Source organism: Phoxinus phoxinus (assembly GCF_949152265.1).
Source record: "Phoxinus phoxinus genome assembly, chromosome: 9".
Classification (NCBI taxonomy): Eukaryota; Metazoa; Chordata; class Actinopteri; order Cypriniformes; family Leuciscidae; genus Phoxinus; species Phoxinus phoxinus.
The window spans coordinates 32,905,279-32,930,207 of NC_136884.1; the positions used below are offsets into that span (position 1 = coordinate 32,905,279).

At 38.2% G+C, this 24,929-nt stretch overlaps 2 protein-coding genes across 2 annotated transcripts in view; one reads left to right on the plus strand and one right to left on the minus strand.

The window, feature by feature from the left end:
• Positions 1-24,929, minus strand: part of LOC307004726 (uncharacterized protein) — a 284,714-nt gene that overhangs the window by 165,566 nt on the left and 94,219 nt on the right. The window lies entirely within an intron of this gene.
• LOC307004697 (polyunsaturated fatty acid 5-lipoxygenase-like) overlaps positions 14,878-24,929 on the plus strand; it is a 33,967-nt gene continuing 23,915 nt past the window's right edge. Inside the window, exon 1 of the mRNA XM_079624103.1 lies at positions 14,878-15,003. Coding sequence (XP_079480229.1) covers positions 14,916-15,003 — 88 coding nt within the window. The 5' untranslated portion in view covers positions 14,878-14,915. The remainder of the gene's footprint in view (positions 15,004-24,929) is intronic.

The window sequence follows — 24,929 nt, forward strand, 5'->3', positions numbered from 1 at the left end:
CATGTACACCAATGGTTCCACAGTCTGGATGAAAATCTTACAGAACTTCGTCTAGGGTCAGCCAACATAGCAATTAGGTCATTTTTTGATTCAGACACCCTACCCATAAATCTATACATTAAGTTACGCAAGACTGCAGCACAGGAAGGTACCCCAGCACTAACAAACATATGGCTTGCACTGGAGTCTCTTGGAACTCTTAGCAGCAGCCTCATGCTGTCATTATAAGCCACTGTGAGCTTTCTAATGCTACCTTGCGCATAACGGCACCACAGATAGGCAGTGTACAATGGTGTACAGTATGTTCTAAAGAGTGAGATCTTCACAGGGACAGCACATACTAAACTTACGACACAACTTGTTCGCTTGCACATACAGCTTACGACGCTGCCTATAAATATCCTTGGCTGCATTCCAAACCGCATACTTCCCTACTATTTAGTATGGGAAAAAGAGTAGGCGAGCGAAAAAGTATGTATGAATCCAAAAGAGTAGGCGAGAATTACCTGGGTGACGTACTAATTATCGCGAGATTCGGACTTAAGTGCGTTCCAATATGCCTACTTTCCTACTATATAGTAGGCGAAAACAGTACGTGAAGGAAGCAGTACGTTCGAAACATCAGTATTCATAAAAGAGTAGGCGAGAAGTTCCCGGATGGCTTACTGCTTCCGGCCCGATTGTTGAGTGCTCAACCGATGGATACTCTTCTATCCCAGGAGGCCACGCGAGAGGATACGTCATAAAAAGAAGAAGAAGAAGAAGGATAGGTCATATGACGCAAATGATGACGGACGAGGGTGTTTTCAAATGTGAGTATTAGATATTACAAATCAAATGATCGCATGTGTTGAACTACTGTACAGTAAACTGTTGAATTGTTGAAGGTGTAAAGACGCTATATTGTATGGTAAATTTGTGATTTTGCTGTAAATCACATTTTATTATGTATAAGTTAGCTAACAGAGGAGCTCCAGTAAGGACACATACGTCTCCAAAGTGGATTTGCATACATTTTAAACCGTATGCATCTTAAATACAATTACTAAATGTCTATTTAATATCTGGTAAGAAAATCTAATATAAGAATTGCATATTTCTACGTCTAATAGATATGAAATAGACTTCTGAGTTATGTATGTGTACTATTGTTTAAGATAATTCACTGTTGTCAACACTGTTTTCATTAGACGAATGTTTAATACATGTACATAAAGTAACTAAACATAAGTAATCTATTTCATTTGTCCATTAGTACTGTTGAAAAATTGTGGAACATTTATGATCAACATGTAAATGTAGTATTGAGCCTATAAATCACAGAGGTAACGTAAATCTTGTCTGGATGTTACAGGGACGGATGAGCATACACATCTGCTTATCCGGTGGAGAGTGGCTCATGAAGCCCTCTTCACCGGAAAGCGGAATGCTGCCATCAAAGGCTTTGAGTGAGTATACAGAAATAATTAAAAATCTATTTAAGTGTTTATTTGTAGTATATTTCAACAGAGATATTACAGCACTTTTTTGATCCTTGATTTCTCTGCATTTCCTGCAGATCTTTTGTGGTGGAGCAGGACCTACAAGGCAGGGTGACGGCAGCATTTGTAAAAAAAAAAAAAAGGGAAAACCTTAAACAAAAATACAAAGTAAGATAATTTTGTTACTTCTAATACAGAAATGAAATGATTAAATATTGTGATGTTAAAATGACTGCTTTTGTATCATGCTTGTGCATTTTTGCAGGATCTGAAATGTCCGCAGACAGGGGTGAGCACTGAGGATGGAGGGGCCACAGCAGCATCCTGGAATTGGTATTCTGCCATGGATGAGGCAATTGGGGGCAGACCCTCCATCACTCCTCCTGCCCTCGTTGCCTCATGTGGGCCGGATGTTGCTGTGGCCTCTTCATCCTCTTCATGTTCATCCTCTTCATCCTCCGTGAGGCCAGATCCTGCAAGAGCCAGGAAAAGGGTGAAAGATCTGGAGGACCTGATCCAGGAGATGGAGGAGAGGGAAGAGGAGAGAGAGAGGAAAGCAGCTGAGAGGGAGGAGAGACTGTGGAGAGTAATTGAGGAGAAGGAGGACAGAAGAGAACGGGAGAGACGAGAGAGAGACAAAAGACAAGATAGAGAAGTAAGAGAAAGAGAAGAGAGATGGCACCGGGAGGCAAGCGAGAGAGAGGAAAGGAGAGATAAAGAAACGAAAGAAAGGGATGATAAATTCCTTTCTGTCCTTGAAATCCTTTCCAAAAAATAAATTCAATGATAAAAAACATCTTCTGATCATTTACACATTTGGGTTAAAATTAATTAAATTATATATATACATACACACACACAGTACTGTGCAACAACAACAAATGGTGGCCTAAGACTTTTCTACAATACTATGTATATAAAACAAACAATTTCTAGGCATTCACAGTAGCCTACATTATATAATTCTAGGAATTTATTGATACTTTAAGATTGTGATACAATTCATAAATTAAATATTTATGAAGTGATGAATAATTAGTGAATGTGTGGTGTAATGTAAAAAAAAAAAAAAAACTTTAAAACAACTGTTTTATTGGAGTGTATTATATGACTTTTAAATGCACACAGAGCTCATGCAGGGATTTTCAAGGCAGGTCATGGAAGGTTCAGTTCTTGCACACCTGTCTGTAATTTTCAAGTAGTCAGTTATTAATTGGTTTAAATTGATTCAGGTGTGTATAATTAGGGTTGGACAATAGCCCTCCATGACCTAAGCTGAACTTGAGACTGTTTACACAAACTACCTTAAGTTTTGCATTAACTAGGGTTAATGAACCCAAGCAAATCATTCAGTCATTATTTACTCCCCTTCATGTTGTTTGATCCCTCTGTTTTTTTTACAGAACACAAAAGGTGATTTTGATCAGGTTTGTACTGTTGGTTTAATACAATACCACTCAATAGACTTTCAGAAGCTTCAAAAGCATCATCAAAATGCCAGGAAGCTTCTAAAAAGATGGGCTCCATTGACTGATATTGTATGAAACCAACAGAACAAACTTGACAAAAATCCCCTTTTGTATTTAAACAATAAAAAACAGAGGGATCTAACAGCATGAAAGCACATAAATAATGGCTGTATTTATGTTGAGGTGAACTAACCCTTTCACCCACCAAATAGAAATTGTAGTTAATGTATATATGCAATTTGTATTATAGTAATACCTTGACGAAATAAGCAGCTTTGAGCGTTTATGCCTGAGACCGTTTAAAAAAAGCTTTACAAAAATCAATCACATTTATGCATTTGCCAGATGTTTTTATCCAAAGTGACTAAATGCATTTATTACAGGGACAATGACCCTGGGCCAGCCTGGAGTAAAGAGCCTTGCTGATCAACCAGCAATCGTCTGCTAACAAGTTCAGTGGTTTAGCCCACTACACTACAAAGGTAGTAAAGCTCTAACAAATATTTGCATGTAATTGTAAACGTATAAAATTACATTTGGCAAGAAACGGAATGCTGACAACATGAATTTTAAAACATTTTAATCTTCTTAAATGTTTTAAAGGTAGTCGTGCTCATGGAGAACCGGCACAGGGATGTTTGGAGCAGACACCGCTGCAGCCAGATTGTCCCGCACATGCTCTCCCACTCTTGCTTGAAGGTTGTGGGGATCAGGGAGGCCATCATCAAGGTCTTCCTCATCCTCTGGCTCAACGATTTCCCCATTGGCTAGAGCGAGATTGTGAAGCACAGCGCAGCACGCAACAACCTCAGGCACGAAGGCAGGGCTCACCTCCAAGGCCTTAAAGAAAATGCAGCGCCAGCGTGTCTTCAGCATCCCAAAAGCTCTCTCCACGATGTTGCGGGCACGGGAGTGCTTGCTGTTGAAACGAGCCTGCACAGGGTTCTGCACAGGCTCTCTGTATGGGGTGATGAGGCAGATGGGTGCACTCAGGCAAGGATAGCCTCCATCCCCAAGGATGCACTTGCCTGCAGGAGGATAAAGGCCGCCAGCATACACTGGGCTGTTCCTCAGCACCCTGGCATCGTGCACAGACCCAGGATATCCCACAAAGACATCAAGGAATTTCCCCCGGTGATCAGTAATGGCCTGGAGTTGGACGGAGTGAAACAGCTTCCTGTTGAAGTAACAGTGGGAGTTATTTGCTGGAGGTTTAATTCGAATATGACAGCCGTCTATTGCACCAACTGCTCTGCTGAAAGCTGGTGACCCAGACAGCTGTGCAAATCCTGCTCCCACTGCCTCCAGGTCATCTCCGGTCGGAAAGGAAATCACCCTCCTCAAAATTCCCATGATGGCCTTGCTCACTCTGTGCACAATGTTATACACAGAGGTCTTTGGGATATCAAAGGTCTGTGACACCACCCTGTAGGATGCTGCATGGGCCAGCCAGTGCAGGAACACAAGGACCTCAATCTCCCGTTCCCATCCATGGTCAGATCCCAGTCTGACTGCAGCAATCAGGGACCTGATGGAGCGCAGAGACAGGCGAAGGTGGGCACGGTGGTCAGCTGCTTCATCAAAATAAAGCCGCAGAATGAGAACAGCTCTGTTGAGATGGCAGTATGATGTGGGGTTCACCGCCTGTAAATACATCATAGTTTGTTAGAACAAAAAGCTTGAATAAAGCAATGTTTCATATGGTATTGACTTGTATATGTATGTATTTATTGTGATGATATGATATATTTTATTCATGTTTCATATTAAATATTTATTCATGTTGCAATAAAATATTCATTTCATGAATTCTTGCATTAATCATTTCTTGAATGAAATTGTATGTATTCACATCAGCTGCATTTGTCTAGTGTGTATTCATACATCTATGTCATATGACAATACAACAGTTTGCTTTGACCAAAATATATAATTTTAATTAAGAAAATGTTATATAATTAAGTGCTGGTCAGCATTTGTCATTATTGTGCATAAGTGTTGGGGTGGGCTAGTAATGCAATTCATTCAGGGGAAATCTTTTTTTTTTAAGTAGTAATACTTGCTTTGTTTGAGTATAAAATCATCAATCTTCTCCAAAGGCGAGATCTCCGAGCAGCAGCCCGACGTCTCCTTTGTGCACACATTCGTCTAACTATTGCAGACATGCCAACCATTTCAGACGCTGATGAAAACCGTTCTAGTTAGGTTATACTGATGCAGTGAGATGTCAGTGCACCTGTTGCTCATAACTTTTAAATTGTTGCGCTTGTGATAACGTCATAGGTCACATGATAACGTCAACATGGCGGATGATGTCCGGATCGCATTCATACTCAACGAGATTTGGCTATAAAGTACCTACTCTTTTAGCGCTCGTTAAGTAAGTACTTATTGAAATTAAGTACCTACTCATTGAGTATGCGGTTTGGAACGCAGCCCTTGTCATCGGACAGGTCATTTGCAATAATATGGCCAAGATATGTGTAGCCCCTAGGGGGCCTCTTCACAACCAGTCGCTCGTTGATTAGCGACCGTCAGAATTTTAGATGTTTACCAGCAGGCTTCCACAATAAAGGGAAATAAAAGGAGAGAGAGGGACTGGAGTATTATAAAAATAAACCAATTTATTTAGTTATTCTCAAAATTAAACACACATAAAAACAAAGACATTAGGCCTCGGGTGACAGATTCAGGGCTGGGAACAACAAAAGTATAAATCAAAATATAAATAAAGCACGTCACAAATCACATGCACAAAAAAACCCCAAAGAAAGTAATTCACATTCAGCAAACCAGTGATCACACAACAAGGTCGTTACCCCCCCACCACCCCCCCCCACCCCACCCACCCACCCCCCCCCCCACCCCACCCCCCCCCCCCCCCCCCCACCAGAATATTGCATCAACCCAATGGCCTAAGACACCAACAATATAAAAACATACAACATGCACCAGGGATGGACTGATAAACAATGGGCCAGTCTCCCACTCACACACGGTCACACTCACACTCAAACAACTGAATCCTAAAAATAAAGCACAGGAAAAACAGTGGCCAGGACAGCATATGCCGCTCCTCCTGCAAAGAACAATTTCAATGTTATACAAGTAATTATACAGGTCGACATCACAACTGTGCCTAATTTGTAACCTGTACATCAATGGGCTGGGAATTACTTGAGCCATAAAGGATCTTCAATTGAACAAGCAATCAGAGCAGGGCAAGAGGCTAAGGTAGCCTATATTACTAACCTGTATGAACACAGACCACGGCGTCAAGCCAAAAGCTTGGTTACTTATACTGTAGTGATCGCTTTACTCCGTCTGGTTTTTATTCGTACATTCCCAGACCAGACTATAATACAAACATGGCAAGTCAACATAACTAAATACATGTATACAAGCATTCCATAACAAAGATGCACACACGTGAGAGAGAAAGGAAGCCAGTAAACTTACGTTCTCGGCACAACAAACGCACTCAGCAAACTTGTAGTGGTCACTCTAAACCCAAAACTAATATAAACAGAGCATGAATCAATAAAAGTTCATTACAGCCAGTGGTTAAAAAGCTAAAAAACGAACGCTGCTCATCAGTAAAAGCAGGAGACTTACGTTACGTCTTCGTTGAAACACGCCGACACAATTCGCAGCCGATGAGGGCTCGCGAAGACAGGGAACTAACTGCAACCCCGGCACAACCACGCAAACATCAGATGCAGCTATAAAACAATGTAATAGTCCGAATCAAATCGGATCCATGCCAACCAGGTTTTCACAAGGAGGCTAAAATACATTTAAACATGAACTCACGTCAACTCGTACACCCAACCAAGAGTCCAAGGAATCAACAGTCTGTAACAGCACTAATCCGGAAAACTGCCAGCTTGCAGGATTTAAAGGTGCAGCGCCAAACAGCCACCACCTGATTCAATCAAGGCGCAATTCTCACTGCCTACGCCCCACCTGCTACATATGTAATATCTGTGCATACATCAAGTACAGTGCCAGATAGATAGAAATCAGGAAAATGTGAATATCTATCTTCTCTACTTCTTATAGTCATTATTTTACTCTTTTTTGGATTATACTTTATAACAAAATCTGCACCAAACTGTGTGCATAGTCTCAAAAGCTGTTGTATACCAGCACTATATGGGCTAAAAATGACCAAGTCATCAGCGTACATAAGTTGATTAATTAGTGAGTCACCAACCCTACAACCTGTACCACAAGCATTTCAAATCATAGACAAATCATTCATGTACACATTAAAAAGAAAAGGAGACAAAATTCCACCCTGGAGAACCCCATTGGTCACTTTAAAGGGAGCCGTTGTTACACTCCCCCATTTAACTCTCATTGTCTGATGAGAATACCAATAGACCAAGATTCTAATAAAAAAATCAGGGACCCCACTTTTAATCAATTTTAAAAACAATTTTTGATGATTAACACGGTCAAATGCTTTAGAAGCATCAATGAAGCACAAGAACATTGTGGAATTTTGTTTATTATACCTATCTAAAATTTCCTTTAGTGCAAAAATACATAAATCAGTACCATGCTTTCGTTTAAAACCAAATTGATTATCCGCAGACAGGACGTACCTCTCAAGTCTACACAGAATAACTGTCTCTAGCACTTTTGACAACACTGGCCAGAGCTATTGGCCTATAATTATCTGAGCTATTCAGCTTCCCCACTTTATCCTTGATAACAGGCTCAACAGACAGCATAGAATCAGGTAACTCTCCATGAACAAAAAACCCTGTGTAGCACATAGCCACCAGAGGACACAGTTTCTTACTGGCAAGTTTAAGATGTTCAGCTGTAATATGATCCGGACCACATGCCTTATTATCTCTTAGCTTCAATATTGCTTCATGGATTTCAGAAGAAGAAATAGCAACATCATCATTATACTCCACATTATCCACCACAAGCAGATTACTTTTTACACAGTTTAGTAGTTCACAATAATGTTTCCGCCATAACTGTGAAATTTCATCAGGACCACTCACACCATCTATATTAGACGGAAGAGATGTTTTGCAATTATTAATAGTTTTCATTTCTTTCCAGAAATCATTAACATTATTATTTTGCAGCTTCCATGCCAGTGAATCAGACCTCATAATGTTTTCATTTCTTTTAATATATGCACATTTAAATCTGGCATTAGTGCTTTTTTTTGTTTCAAACAAGGGGCCCTGCCTACTTTTGCCTGACTCAACCCATTTTTTAAAAGCATTATGGGCCTCTACATGAAGCTCTTCTACGTGTTCTTTCCACCCTGGCTTAACAATGCACAAATTTTTCCTAGGTTTATATAGAGACCTACTCGAAATACTAAGAGACTCAATAGCTTCATACAGGGAACATAAAGCATTACAGTGTTGTACATTCTTACAATTCATATCCCGACATAATAAAGCATCTTTTGGGACCTCAATATTGCCCAGCAAAGCATCTGAATGATCAACATACCTATTAAGATCTTTCTTAGAAATTTTTGACCAATTTATTTTCTCTACATCAATGCCATTGCCCACAGGCAACAACACCGGTATAGTACCCGTGTTCACCACCATGAAAAAGGGTATATGGTCAGTAGTAGCCAGATCATACTCAATCTTCATTATCCCAATGGAGTCATGGGCATCCACTGTACAAAGACAGTGATCCAGCCAGGAAGTAAAGTGCCAGGCCTCGCTGATATAAGTATAACTATCATTTGGCAATAGTACCTTACTAGATAAGATTAATCCACTGTCTGTACAAAACTGCATTAGATGATTACCAAATGAAGAGTTTGCATCAGTAATGTCAGCATTCATGTCACCTAAAACATATATGCATGTGGATGAATTATCATGAATAAAAGACATGATAAATGCCAATCTACTGAGGTACTCATCCTCATTATATATGCACTCATATGGCGTATAAACATTTAAAATTATTATCTTCCTGTCATTACAACACAGCTCATTACCAATGGGCTTAATTAAGACTTAAAAATGTTAAATGTTTGCATGTATAATTTCAGACGTAATGTTTTAGTTTTATCAAGGATGTCAACAAATGCCAGCGCCGGCGTTAGTAGCCACTTAGTTATGCTATTTCGTGTGTCTATGACAAACGCGTACATTTTGAACCTCCAATTTGTAATTATGTAGCCTACTAATTTTGTTCATGTATTTTCCATACTTTATGAAGTAATTTTTCGATTTGATCAAGAACGTAAACCAATGCCAACGCTGTTTGTTTATAGTAGCCAGTTAGTTCGATGCTATTTTGTGTGTATAAGACAAAAGTGTATAAAGTTAAAAAAAATTATATGTAATCGCAACAGCAAACTTCAGCTGCGGTATTACTCAGTCATTTATTCAGTTATATTAAATGTTTAATCCGGAGAAAACCGTATCTCAAAAGCTAACAAACAGCGTATCGAAATTATTATATAATAATAGTAGAATAGAATAGAATAATAATAATACAAAAAATGTACCATTCAGAAACGTTTTGTAAGAGCCGTGTTTGTGGAGGTTCTGCTTGACTCTCTTCATTGCCGCTTTCTGGGTCTGATTCTGGCTCAAACTGATACGGCAGTATTGACAACATTATTTACATTTGACCGGAGCACATGCGACTTTCGCCTGTAAAGGTGATGGGCGTGAAGTTTCCGGACAACGTGCACTAAGCAGTTTAGCCAATTACAACACACCGGCCCAACTAACCAATCTGAGCCCATGCCTGTTTCTGAGGGAGTGGTTTCATAGAATCAGGAAGTCAACTGGTCGTTCAAATGACAGAGGAGAAAGCGTCTTACAATAAAGGTCATATTTATGAAAAATAAAGGCTTAAAAAAAAAAGACGAAGATGTGTTATATTTCACCCCATAAACACAATCATGCAAAGAAAAAAAGCAGTAAACCACCCCTTTAACTTCCTCTTTTTCTAATTTCAGTTATTGTGCTCCGCATCCAAAAGAACTCTCTGAGACATTAAAGTCCAGAAGACCTTCATAGGATTTCTTTACTTTGGATAATGAAATTAATCCTGAATAATAATAAATATTTTGTGTAACAGAGTCATTGAAAAAAAGGCTTAGTCACTCACAAATACAAAAATCTGGCATGTATAACCCATAATTGAAATTACATGTAAGTTCATGCCATGGCTTTATTACACAATGAGTTAAGTTGTGCAGTGTTGCCTAACACACCCTTTTTAACGCCTTTTCTTGTGAATTTAATTTAGAAGTTTGTACAAAACTGAAAATTGCAACTGTCAAGCAGTGTCTGTCAAAAGAGAGAGATAAAGAAAGGAAGAAAAAAAAGAAACATTACGTCCAACACACCAACTGTCAGTAAAATAAAGAATGTGGTCTTTCGCTGTAGAGCATGTCTACATAGGCAAACACGAATATACACAGGTGTATGAAAAAAAGGTTTTCATGCATAATAGTGCAGTTGTTTGTGAAACTGGCAGAGAATATGAATTTAGTATCCAGTGTTTTGAAAGCTCATAATGCAATTAACAAATCTGGAATGTATATAACCCGCAAGTCAAAGCACAAGTAAATGGCGAGGTGTTTGTAATCGTACACCTCTTTGAAATTACACATGCATGTTTTCTTACAAAAAAAGTCTAAATAAAGGTTATACAATTTAGATGAGGATGGAAAGAGTGAATTCTGCTGCTGTGTGAATAATCCCATTGAGTGATAAGTAAAAATAGAAGGTGAATGCAATTTAATGCTGGCTATCTTGTTTTTTCTAATGCATAAACCTGTATTACCTTTACCAGTCAGATCAACGTGTGATCGTCAACGAGTGGATATCGGAGCTGCTCTGAGTGAGTGGAGACGGGGGTAATTTGCATATTCATAGAACCGCGTATATTAAATGAAGCAAGGATGTCGAGTTAGGTTATATTTTAAGGCGTGAATCAATTTTTTTAAAGGAAAAAATAGCTTAAATATGTCATTTTGGTGATCAAAGATGAGTTTTAAGCGATAAAATCATTGACTACAGAGAGACTTTAAAAATAATTATATTGTTGTGTAATACATCAGTATATGTTGGAATTAAAGGTACAGTAAGTAGGAATTTCCCCCATCTAGTGGTAAAATTGTATTTTGCATTCAAACGAATAGTGCTCTCTAGCGTGTTATGGCAAAATCAATTACTTAAACAAAAACAGCATCACGGGAAAAGAGACGTCAAGATTCAAATTGTATTTAAAAGAAAAATATATATTTATTCTTGCAAGAATAGTTCCCATTCTAGCCACACAGACCAGTTTGCAGGCAGAGTGAGACCCAGATAGGTGTTTTGCTGGTAGTTTTATAATGTTCTTATCAAAGCACCCACCACCCACCCCAGAGGGCGGGAACTGAGGACCCCCATGGTTGCCTCAACCCCTCCATAGCCTGGGGATCTTATCACCTCTGTCTCACACACAGCTGTATCACTGTTACAACATAAAGCTCAAAATACAGAACATATGGCATTCATTTGTTAAATCGATTAAAATCAATGATATAGTAAAAATTCCATTACAAGCGCCTCGCTTTTCCAAATGCGTGTTGCAACTACGGTAGCCGTTATGCACCTAGAAGCTATGACTATTTTATTTAACTACACGTCTGTCCACAGACCCACAGCAATAATATACTATCTCTAAAAAAAAATACAATCCAAGAAACCAGCTGAATACCATTTGAAATACGGTTAACTTCCTCTTTTTTCTAATTTCAGTTATTGTGCTCCACATCCAAAAGAACTCTCTGAGACATTAAAGTCCAGAAGACCTTCATAGGATTTCTTTACTTTGGATAATGAAATTAATCCTGAATAATAATAAATCTTTTGTGTAACAGAGTCATTGAAAAAAAGGCTTAGTCACTCATTCACAATACAACTGAATTGAAATTACATGTAAATTCATGCCATTGCTTTATTACACAATGAGTTACATTGTGCAGTGTTGCCTTACACCCTATTTAACGCCTTTTCTTGTGAATTTAATTTAGAAGTTTGTACGAAACTGAAAATCTTTCACAGTGTCATTCATCTTTGCAACTGTCAAAGCAGTGTCTGTCAAAAGAGAGAGATAAAGAAAGGAAGAAAAAAAGAAACATTACGTCCAACACACCAACTGTCAGTAAAATAAAGAATGTGGTCTTTCGTTGTAGAGCATGTCTACATGGGCAAACACGAATATACACAGGTGTATGAAAAAAAGGACGTTCCCCCTAACATTAGGATTTGGTTCCCGTTTGGTTATTTTTTGAGAATATAATTTTTTATAACTAACCTTTAGTTTAAAAATAGTTTAATACAGCATGTAATAAATTGTAGAAATTAGATAATTCAAAATGATAAATCTAAGTGTAACGAGGTTAGATGTTATGGGAAGGAGGAGGCGGGAACCGGCGGACATTCACGTATTTTAATAAATAAAATAAACATATACAAAATGAAAGTATAAGCCAGCAGCCCCTCGCGGACGACTGCTGGCCACATAAAACAGAAACAACACATCAAATAAAATCAGGCCTGTTCCTCTCTCGATTTCCACTGTCGTCGCTCCTCCTTTTATGCTTCCGCTCCTCCGTGAGAGATACGAGACCGGTGCGTCGCGCCGCTCTCACGTCCCTCGACCTCGTCCTGCTCGCCACACTAACTTTATAGTTAAAACATTAAGCCAGGAATAAGTGTAGTGTGAAAAGCACATACATCGCAAATTGCCTCTGATCTGCACACACTTTCTCCTGTCTACCACATTTGATTGATAGAAGTTTATTTCGAGCAATTAAAAAGAAAAGATATAGAACAGTTTATCTCCCATATACATATGCATATATATATACCTACAGTACATACATACCCACATATATACATCTACATACACACATACATACATATACACACACACATTATTATGTGTTATATAATATAATAACCTTCCCTTATATTACCCCATATAGCCGCTGCCATTAACTGTTGAATTAATAATAATTTATTTGATATATTATTTATTTGATATTATAGTTTCTTACAATTACATTATGACCGTCTCAATAATCACAATACTGCTATGTGATAATCCTCTTTATCATAACAACAATTTATAATCATCACTACTTCCGTTATTATACAATAACCTAGTGATGGGATTTATGGCTCTTTGAGGGGATCCGGATCTTGGCGATCCGTTCTTTTGGCTCTTTTTAAATATTTAGTCAGTTTTAAGAAGCCAGCTTGGGGGCATCTCAGTTTATCCTGGCAATAATCAATGACCAATAACAATAATCAGACACACCGGGATGAATCAGTTTGTCCAATAATGGCAGACAGGAAACAAAGGAGCTGTCTGAAGTTCAGGAAGTAGTGCAGCTGTGCATAAAGCCAATTTCTGTGCAAAACAGCTTTTACTACAAACACTTCCACACAAGAACATTGTTATCACACAAGAACATTTCGATAAAAAATGTTTTTAAAACGTTAAATATATACTGAAGATAAAATTTGAATAAATAAAATGGAAATGTCTACATACAGTCCACTATTACTACTGTAAACTTTGCAAATAGGACATCAGCCCCTTCAAGTCTTAAATGAACAATAACAAAGTGGGCTGCAATGAATGTCTGTGCAAAACAGCTTTTAGTGAGAAATTTCTATACAAGAACAGTATCACAAAAGAACATTTTGATAGATAACAAAAAATATTAAAAGTATTAGACATATACTGTAGATAAAATTAGAATAAATAAAATGGAAATGTCTACGTACAGTCCATTATTACTACTACGTGAAGGATGCATGCACAACTATCATTATGCTGTTAGGCAGTAGCACCCCTGCGCTGGGTGCGCCCCCCCTCACCTATAACTGAGGAGCTAATTTGTGTGCAACTGTGTGAAACACGCATAGGAAAAAAAGAACAACAGAAAGAACGGCTCCCCTCCAGCCGCGACTCGGCTCCCATCGTTCATGTTTATGACATGTTATGACATGATATACACATGTTTATCATGTTTATATCTGAAGGGCATTGAATGTAGTCACGCAATGCTGATTTTGTTAACATTAACAATTTGAGAACAAAGTATAATTTGCACGGTTTGACGTGATATGATACGCGATCGTTAGATTTAATCAGCGCGACTTACTGCAGTGCTTTTCCCCCCTTAGTTGGTCAGAACAAAAGTGGATGTTACTTACGGTACTTGTTCAGTGACATTTTCAGGTAAAAATTCTTATGTTGGTCATACTTCCAAAAAGTAGAATCTGTGATTCCGAATGACAGTATCCACACCGGCGCGGTGATTGACAGCCGCACATTCTCTTCAATACATTGTGTTCATCCGCGCTGTGTCGTGTTGAAGCACAAGTCATGTAAAGTTGACAATTCTGTGAATAACTGCAATTGCAGATTTCGAACAGAGATGGCGACAAAAAGGAAAAACTACGGACTGCAGCTTTAAACAATAAATAAAAACAAGATATGGTTTCTACTTTGTATAATATTGATTTATAATGCTATCAGAGTATAGAGGTTAGGGGAACGTTATAATAAAAACCAAAAACCAACCAACCAAACTAAAAACTAATGTTCCATTTCCGTTAAGAAGGCTTTCCTGGCTAACCAAAAACAAACCATAATAAATGATGTTCTTGGAACCAAAAAGTAACGTTCTGGGAACCACACATTTTTAGCTGGGGTGTCATGCTTCTATGTGTGGGCCGGCGCCACCTAATGGTAGGCAATTGCCTAGGGCTTTGAGGCGGGGCCTCTATAACTGTAACTACCCTATACAGTAGTTTAACCAATCAAGAAGTGCAGAAAAAGACAAGGATCTTTGTCCGTTGGATATAAAAGAGTTGTCACTGTATTCAGAATGCATGAAGAGATTGATGAACATAATACAACTTTTCTGCAAACCAACATGATGGCGACAAAACGAGCACATACTTCGGTGGCTACTATCCGAACAGCTAAACAGGCACGCAGAGAAACTACAGCTCGTAATGCAGGTAGCCAAGTTGTCATCATCTGTTTTTTGCCTTATTCTGCTTATCAGCATAAATAATATTTTGAGATAGATCATTATTTGCCAGTTTATTCTGAGTTCAAAAGAGTGCGAGCGCCTTAAATGCGTTTTGAATTAGAGTACAACACTTTGAATCTGAGTGTACAAATGACATTGCGCCAGGAGCTGACTTTCAAAATACAAATTTTGTGGATAGATGTTGGCAATATTTACACGTAAACATTTGTATGTTTTTACAGCTAAAACAATTTAAAATATCATAAACGTTTGTAGAATTTCTCTTTTACCATTTATAGATAAATGTTAGATCACTAAACCCTACCTTAAACTTATCCATTTTCTAGAGAATATAAAAAGAATATACAAAATGAAATTTGTGAGAAAAAAACACTAGCATTAAAATTATATTTTGAGCCGCTAATTTAAGGTGACCAGATTTCTGAAATTTAAGGGACATTTCCTATTTGAGTGATCAAAATATCATTGAAATTGAATGTGTCATTATCTATTAATTAAATAACGGGGACATTACTTTTTTATTTTTGTGTGTGGGTTCCCTATATTATTATTAACATTAATAATGATTATGATGTTTAGTTTAATTAGGATTTCTGGCCTAGTTTTAATACAATTCATATAACACAACTAATAAACACACAATGAAAACAGTTAAAAGTAACCATTATACAGAGCAAGCAGTTCAATATAATATTATAATAAAATTATGACTTTTCAAAAACACATTACATTAGAAGATATGATAAATATAACTGTATTTAACAAATATTTTAAATATTTGCCAAATGTATTTCATATTTTTCACAAACTGTATACAGCAATTACAACTTTTTAAAAGTTTTGTGTGATTGAATCAACTCTTACTATCCTTAATTAGGTTTATTATTTTGTGTTTTCTGCAAATGTAATTGTTGCAAGTGTAATTGTTTAGATATTTTTTTGGGGGCTATTTATTCATTTCTTGGTGTACGACCAGTCAGCATTGCTCACAACCCCCTTTGTTGGTGAAAATAATCACTACACGATTGCTCCGATAACAACCAGTTGCTTTATGTTGCTCAGGCTTTTTTTTAACATGTTATAAAACGAGGACATTTTTGGGGACAGCTCCAGTTAGGGACTGAACACCAAAAAACAGAAAATGGGGACGTCTGGTCAAGTTACGCTAATCCTACTCCTTACTCTAAACCTACCGAGAGCCTTTTATGTAGTAAAAAAATATAACCTATAGACAAGTGTAATCAAATTATTGATTTATTGTGAAAATGTCAAAAGTGGTAAGTAGCCCAAATGATGATAGTTTGTCGTCACAGTCCTCCCTGGTGGTGTATAGTAGTTATTTGCAAACGTACGGATTCTTATGATTTGGATTAGTGTCCTTTTGAGAAGTTTATTAATTGTTTTTGGTGTATTCTTGTTAGTTGCAGCATAGCACTATACTGATATGTCCTATACGGGCCATGCCAAACAAAAAAAATATTACATGATAAATAATTGTTAAACGATTACAGAAATATTATTCATTTATTCAAGGATTTTTAGTTTGCAGTAGAAGCCTCAAACAGAGCAAAATGTTATTTCATAATTTAATAGAAGAGTAAACGGCATTCAATAAATTTGACTAAAAACATATAATTGATGTGGCAATTGAATAGAATCAAAACATTAATGCAACGATTTTAATAATCATAAACAGAAAAGCGTACACATTTGTAGGTCTGTAAATTTGTTCATACTATAATAATTTATGTGTTTGTGATGTCAATACATTGATATTGTACATTTCAGTGTGTAAGACAAGTAAATAAAACCACAGTTTACATAAAAATACACACAAATACTCATGAGATCTTATTGTCAAATCATAATTTAATTCAATTCACATTTATTACTGCTACATTTACTTGAGTAAATATTTTTTTGAAATATATATATATATATTTAAAGATGGGTATAATTTTCTCTAACTTTTATAATGAAAAAAAAAAGTATATGTTTACTATTACTCTGGTGACATTCTTATCATTATTTTATTTTTATTTTAATTAAATAAATATGATTTATTTTAATACCACTGTCTCTATGTACCGGGCATAAGCAATTCCCAATTTGAATGAACTGAGCGATTGAAGATGAATCGCAAATGAATTTGAATTATTTGTTTAGTTCACTGCACAAACGGATGAAGTGGATATGTACTGTTACATCCTACAAATGTCTATGGGTGGACTAACAGAACGTAACAAAATGAATGGTTTAAAGAGCATTAGTCAGGGCCCTGCCATAACACCACAACAACAAGATCACAATTTTATTAAAGGCTAGACAAGTTTCTTTAAAATGATAGGAGTACAACTAAGGAGGGAAACAAAAGTCTTCAGAAGGGGGCAAAGCCAAAATAACAAGCATAAGTTCAATTCTTACCAGGTCTCTCAAAGCATATAAATCAACAACACGAATATACGCTTACTCCCTATCTAGCCACAAACCAAGAGAAAACCGGGGATCACAAAATAAAATATAGCTGCAAGCAGCAATTACGGGCCCAAGCCGGTGGCACCGCCACCCTGGTGCCTTTAGTTACACTAAAGGCACCGGGCTGGCGCTGCCACCGGCTTGGGCCCTCCATCGCTGCTTGCAGCTATATTTATATATATACATATATATATATATATAAAAAGCCGCCACCCCGTTGCCTTTCGGGTTCCTGTGCACGACGGGCAATAACGTAACCCCGCTTTGACTGTCGAGAAGAAGTCTGCTTTACACTGTAAAAAATAAAACATAGATTTTATTTATATTTAATTAATAAAAATGAGGCAACAGATTACAAGCAATATTATTAATTAAATGTAACAAATTAGAATTGAGTAATAATGAATCAAATTAATTAATTAAATTTTAACCATTTAAAATGAGTAAAATTTACAAAATATATGTTATTGCCAACATTGAAGACACCTGATGTTAACAAGCAGAATCACTGAAGGAGAAAACCATAATTAAAGTCACCATTATGGAGATCAGTGTGTGTTTTAGTTGGGCTCTTGACCCTTAAATTAATAACTTAAAGTTTAGTTTGGCTGCTGTACATGAGTTATAACAGCCAGATGAACAAATAGAAACGTTGATCTGATGGTGTTGGTTGTGTTTCATAATTTCACAATCATTGACTTGAATCACTGATCTCATGTAGAGTCCAATTTATGAGTTAAATTTATTTAATTAATTGTAGCTGCATAATATTATTAGCCTTTTCAATGAAATCCAAATGATCAAATCAATAATAATAATAAATATAGCTGCAAGCAGCGATGGAGGGCCCAAGCCGGTGGCACCGCCACCCTGGTGCCTTTAGTTACACTAAAGGCACCGGGCTGGCGCTGCCACCGGCTTGGGCCCTCCATCGCTGCTTGCAGCTATATTTATTTATATATATATATATATATATATATATATATATATATATATATATATATATATATATATATATATATATAAAAAGCCGCCACCCCGTTGCCTTTCGGGTTCCTGTGCACGACGGGCAATAACGTAACCCGCTTTGACTGTCGAGAAGAAGTCTGCTTTAGAGCTTGTATCAGTGTGAGTCTTTCTGCTCCCCTCCAAACACACACAGAAAAGGGGGGGGGCTGTCTGTGTGTGTGCCCTCCTTCCCTCCCTTCCCCCCCCCCCCCCCCCCACACACACACAGAGAGAATGGCAGGGGGAACTCTGTCAGAGAGAGACAAAAACACATTCAAACCAAAATATCTGACTTCCTGTTGGTAGGAGCTAATGACTGTAAATGAGAAAGTTGTCCGGATCGATAAGCACAATATACAGACCGAGTTTTGTGACTGTAGGTAAAAATAACCCCACCACTTTAGTCAAAAGTATCTTGAAAGTAACACACTTCCTGCTGCCAGTTGGTGGCGCTATAACTTTGACTCACAATAGTCACATCCATGTGATCGCCCTCTTACAACAAACACACTGCTGAAGTTTCATCAAGATCAATAAATGTATGAGGATGTTATTACACATTGTGTTTTTCTTTTCTCGCCATAACTTCGTTTCCTCGCCACGGCCAAACCATTCGAGATATCAAAAATCCGTCCGCAATTTAGCGTCCAACTTCATGCTGACCGAGTTTGGTGGCGATAGGATAATTTTTCTTGGAGGAGTATATCAAATTCCAGGGGCATGCGTTTTCATACAACCCATAATAGCCGACTTCCTGTTGGACTGGCGTAAAACTTAGAGCACGAAAGTTGTTCGGCCCGATGATGTCTAAATGTGTACCGAGTTTCATATTATTACATGCAAGCGTGTTTGATATATGGACAAGTGTTCGAATCCCATTCCAGGGGGCGCTGTCGAGCCCCCATGCCACGCCCAGGTACCAGCTTCAACCCGGCCCTGATGGCCGTGGGTTCTGACCTGTGTGCAAAGTTTCAAGAGTTTTTGAGCACGTCAAGGGCCCCATAAGTGCTCGAGAAGTCGCACACAGCAGAGAAAGGGTTAACATAAAGCCCCCCTCCTCTCTCACACACACAGACACTGAGAGAGACTGGCAAAATTCTCAGATCTTCTCCCATTCAAACCAAAATATCTGACTTCCTGTTGGTCGGGGCTAATGAGTGTAAATTAGAAAGTTGTCCGGCTCGAGGAGAACAATATCCATACTGATTTTTGTTACTGTAGGTAAAACTAATACCCCATTTTTGACTAAAGGTGGCGCTACTGAGCCCCTCACCACGCCCGTTTCTGAAACGTTGCACGTATCTACTAGCTTAAAAATGTAATGTGTCTGTCGAGTTTCATGCAATTTCAAGCATGCTAAGAGTCTCAAAAACATCAGAAAAAAATATTAAAGTTTGATGCGTTGCCATGGCAACAGTATTTAAGATATCAATAATCCTTTCACAGGTCCACATCTGCCGTGTGTTTACATTATACAGATGAAGTTTGAAGCAAATCGGGTAAAAATAAGAGGGTGATTTTAAAGCATTTTGAAAGTGACACACTTCCTGCTGCCAGTTGGTGGCGCTATAACGTTGACTCACAATAGTCACATCCATGTGATGGGCCTCTTACAATGAACACAATGCTGAAGTTTCATCAAGATCAGTTAATGTATACAGAAGTTATAACACACTTCCTGTTTCCAATATTCGCCATAAATTCGTTTCCTCGCCACGGCCAAACCGTTCGAGATATCAAAAATCCCCTGGCAATTTATCATCCTCCATGTCCTGACTTCATGCTGACCGAGTTTCGTGGTCATCGGATGAATTCTCTAGGAGGAGTATTTCAAATGCCAGAACATGCGTTTTTAAACTACCCTAAATAGCCGACTTCCTGTTGGGCTGGCGTAAAAAGTAAAAGCACGAAGGATATATGAACCGATGAGATCTATAAGTATATCGATTTTCATATTATTACATGCAAGCGTGTTTGATTTATGGACCAAGTTTTCGGACCCTGTTCCAGGGGGCGCTGTCGAGCCCCCCTGCCACGCCCGGGTCCCAACTTCAGCCCGGCCCTAATGGCCGCGGGTTCTGACCCATGTGCAAAGTTTCAAGAGTTTTTGAGCACGTTAAGAGACCCAAAAGTGCCCGAATAGTCGTAAGAAAAATAATAATAATAATAATAATAATAATCCGAAGGAAAACAATAGGGCCTTCGCCTTTTCAAGGCTTGGGCCCTAATAATAATAATCCGAAGGAAAACAATAGGGCCTTCGCCTTTTCAAGGCTTGGGCCCTAAATATATGTGTTTTTTTTTTTAGGCGCACAAAGACATCAAGATTTAGCGTATGAATCTCAGCAATGGTGACAACCTCTGATCATAAGCTCATTATTTATTCATGCAGCAATGCATGATGGGAGCCATGAATGAGTTTTGATTGGTGCAACCCAGAATGCACTGCAACATGCTTTATAAATGTCACCATTGTTGAGATGCACAGGCTGATTCATGATGTCTGTGGTTTTTTTTTCTGTACAAGAGAAACTTTTTAGAAATTATTTGGATTACATTGTAAAAGTTGATAATATTATGGTGTAGAAGGCCAGTACTGCTATAGTTAATAAAGTTAACTTGAGTCACAAATTGGACTCTATATGAGTTCAGGGATTCAGGTCAAATGATTGTTAAATAATGATTATGTTAAAACACAACCAACACCATCAGATCACCGTTTGTTCATCTGCTGTTATAACTCATGTACAGCAGCCAAACAAAAACTTAAAGTTAATAATTTAAGTGCCTCATTTTTATTAATTAAATATAAATAAAATCTATGTTTTATTTTTTACAGTGTAGAGCTTGTATCAGTGTGAGTCTTTCTGCTCCCCTCCAAACACACACAGAAAAGGGGGGGGGGGCTGTCTGTGTGTGTGCAAAGTTTGAAGAGTTTTTGAGCACGTCAAGGGCCCCATAAGTGCCCGAGAAGTCGCACACAGCAGAGAAAGGGTTAACATAAAGCCCCCCTCCTCTCTCACACACAGACACTGAGAGAGACTGGCAAAATTCTCAGATTTTCTCCCATTCAAACCAAAATATCTGACTTCCTGTTGGTCGGGGCTAATGAGTGTAAATTAGAAAGTTGTCCGGCTCGAGGAGAACAATATCCATACTGATTTTTGTTACTGTAGGTAAAACTAATACCCCATTTTTGACTAAAGGTGGCGCTACTGAGCCCCTCACCACGCTCGTTTCTGAAACGTTGCACGTATCTACTAGCTTAAAAATGTAATGTGTCTGTCGAGTTTCATCTAATTTCAAGCATGCTAAGAGTCTCAAAAACATCAGAAAAAATATTAAAGTTTGATGCGTTGCCATGGCAACAGTATTTAAGATATCAATAATCCTTTCACAGGTCCACATCTGCCGTGTGTTTACATTATACAGATGAAGTTTGAAGCAAATCGGGTAAAAATAAGAGGGTGATTTTAAAGCATTTTGAAAGTGACACACTTCCTGCTGCCAGTTGGTGGCGCTATAACGTTGACTCACAATAGTCACATCCATGTGATGGGCCTCTTACAGCGAACACACTGCTGAAGTTTCATCAAGATCAGTTAATGTATGCAGAAGTTATAACACTTCCTGTTTCCAATATTCGCCATAAATTTGTTTCCTCGCCACGGCCAAACCGTTCGAGATATCAAAAATACCCTGGCAATTTATCATCCTCCATGTCTTGACTTCATGCACACCGAGTTTCGTGGTCATCGGATGAATTCTCTAGGAGGAGTATTTCAAATGCCAGAACATGCGTTTTTAAACTACCCTAAATAGCCGACTTCCTGTTGGGCTGGCGTAAAAAGTAAAAGCACGAAGGATATATGAACCGATGAGATCTATAAGTATATCGATTTTCATATTATTACTTGCAAGCGTGTTTGATTTATGGACCAAGTTTTCGGACCACGTTCCAGGGGGCGCTGTCGAGCCCCCCTGCCACGCCCGGGTCCCAACTTCAGCCCGGCCCTAATGGCCGCGGGTTCTGACCCATGTGCAAAGTTTCAAGAGTTTTTGAGCATGTTAAGAGACCCAAAAGTGCCCGAATAGTCGTAAGAAAAATAATAATAATAATAATAATAATAATACGAAGGAAAACAATAGGGCCTTCGCCTTTTCAAGGCTTGGGCCCTAATAAAGAAGAATAATCCGGAGGAAAACAATAGGGCCTTCGCCTTTTCAAGGCTTGGGCCCTAATGAGAAAACAAAGCAACAAGATAACTGAGCAATAGCAAAGTTGTAGACTGGGGCAGTCACAATAAAGCAACAGTATTTCACACCAGGAAGGAAAAATTCAAAGTCCAACAGATCCACAAATGTAGCACAACAACTCCTACAACTGGACTGGGCTCTCCTCCTCAGAAAGACTATACTCGACTGAGAGTTGTGTCCTCCTTTTATGTTGCTTCCCTCCTGGTTGGTAAGCAGGTGCAGCTGGGGGAGAAATCGGCTTCCTGCCAGAGAGGAGAATGGGAGGAGCCAAAGCAGAGTAGGAGACAGACAACAAAAAGGAAAACATCTCACAGTACCATGAAGTCATTACAAAATATACGTCTTTGGACGTAATAGTACCTACAGTACTTAGTCATTAATACTTGGTCAGTATTAATATTTGGGGAGATCTGTTAGTGTTTAATGTTATTAAAATTTTATTTTTGAATTGCAATGGGGGCTCTGGTATGTCTGTGGTTATCTGGTTTGCAAGCGATAAGGAAGATCGTTATTAGTTGAACACTGTTGTGTGCAGCTGTGGGTACACAGTAGGTAAGCCTAATACTCAAACTCTAGAAGTACACAAACCACTTAGACTTAAGTATGGTATTATCTTGTATTTTGGACATATACTTGAATTCATAAATGAACATCTGTCAACCCGCCATGATTATAATAATACGTTTAATTTGGTCTAAAATGTAATTGCTCTGATCTTTTGCCGCAGGAAAGCAATTGCGAGTAAATTTTCTAGCGTTATGAACATACATTATCTATTGGTTCAATATGTATCACATGACTAAACATGCGTCATTGTTTCCAAATACTTCCGGTTTCACAATCCACACTACAACGCCAAACTGTGTTTTCAAATTTATCCACTTTCAGAAAGCTCAGTTTTCGCATGACAAAACACAGTCTCAATGTGGACAGGGCCAAAATAAACTGAAGACATTAAATCTCTCAAGATATCAGCAAAAGTTAATTAAACAACTCCACAAACTGCATTACCAGCTTCACTTATTACTAACCAGATTTACTTCATTTCTGTCACATGCACAGAAGTTCTTATTGAGAATTAACAGAGGTTTAAATGTTGATGATTTACTAAAAATATGTTTGGTTTGAAGTCACCATAATTGTGGTCTGCGTTTCTTTCAGTTCAGCTCTTGGGTCCTGAGTTAATATTAGCTTTCTCTCTTTCTTTTTGTAACTGTGTTGAAGAAAAACACATTATTTGTTGCAAAGGAAGCTAAAATATGTTATATTGGCAAAAGTTCAGGAGGAACATGTTCATTGAATGATTTAATCAATCACTATGAGAGGCTTATAAATGTGTAGTCGACATATTCCTGTATGTTCCTCAACAGTTCGGGTCACTTTCTAAGCTTTCAGCCCTCCCCCGGACAGCACGCCAAATAGCTAATCATTTGCTTTGATATGCTCACACAAAAATCGCTGCAAAAGATGCTTTCCAACAGGTTTTATCATAGTTTTTGTCCAACTCCATTGACTTGTATTGGATGTGCTGTGAGGTACGAAAGAAAGCGAAAATTCTCGGGACAGCAGCATGTGTCCAAATTTTAATCTTAACTGTTCTATTTCATCAGAAACGATCTAAAAACAGGTAGCCTGACTTCGTCATACTCATATTCTAGGCAGAATGCGAGTCTGATACTGCTCCACAGGGCTTTGATTATGAGGCGTGTCTTAACCGAACCAGGAACAAAAAAACTCTGCACTCAATTGGATAGACCTACTACCAATCAGAGCAACGCAGTAAGTGATGTATGTTGAGCAGAGCGACGCATAGTTGTCCACAGAGCTCAACTGCACGCACGCTGGAAGAAGTCTGAAGACTGCATTGCTAGTAAATTAATGCGTGTAAACGATCTTTACCGTTGTTGTAAAAATAATTTAAGAATTTGCGGAGTACTTACAAGCACGAATAGCATTTTTGAGAGAAATACAAAAGGTGTATGTATATACGAACAAGTTCTCCGTTTAGGATTAGATCTCGACAATAAAGCAAATAAATATTCTCGCATTTGTCGGCTCTGTCTCAACTTCTCAATTCATCTCAATTCTCCAGCTGCAGTCATCTTTGTTGAAAACCAATTCAACCCAACAGCTCTTTGATGACGTGGTGAT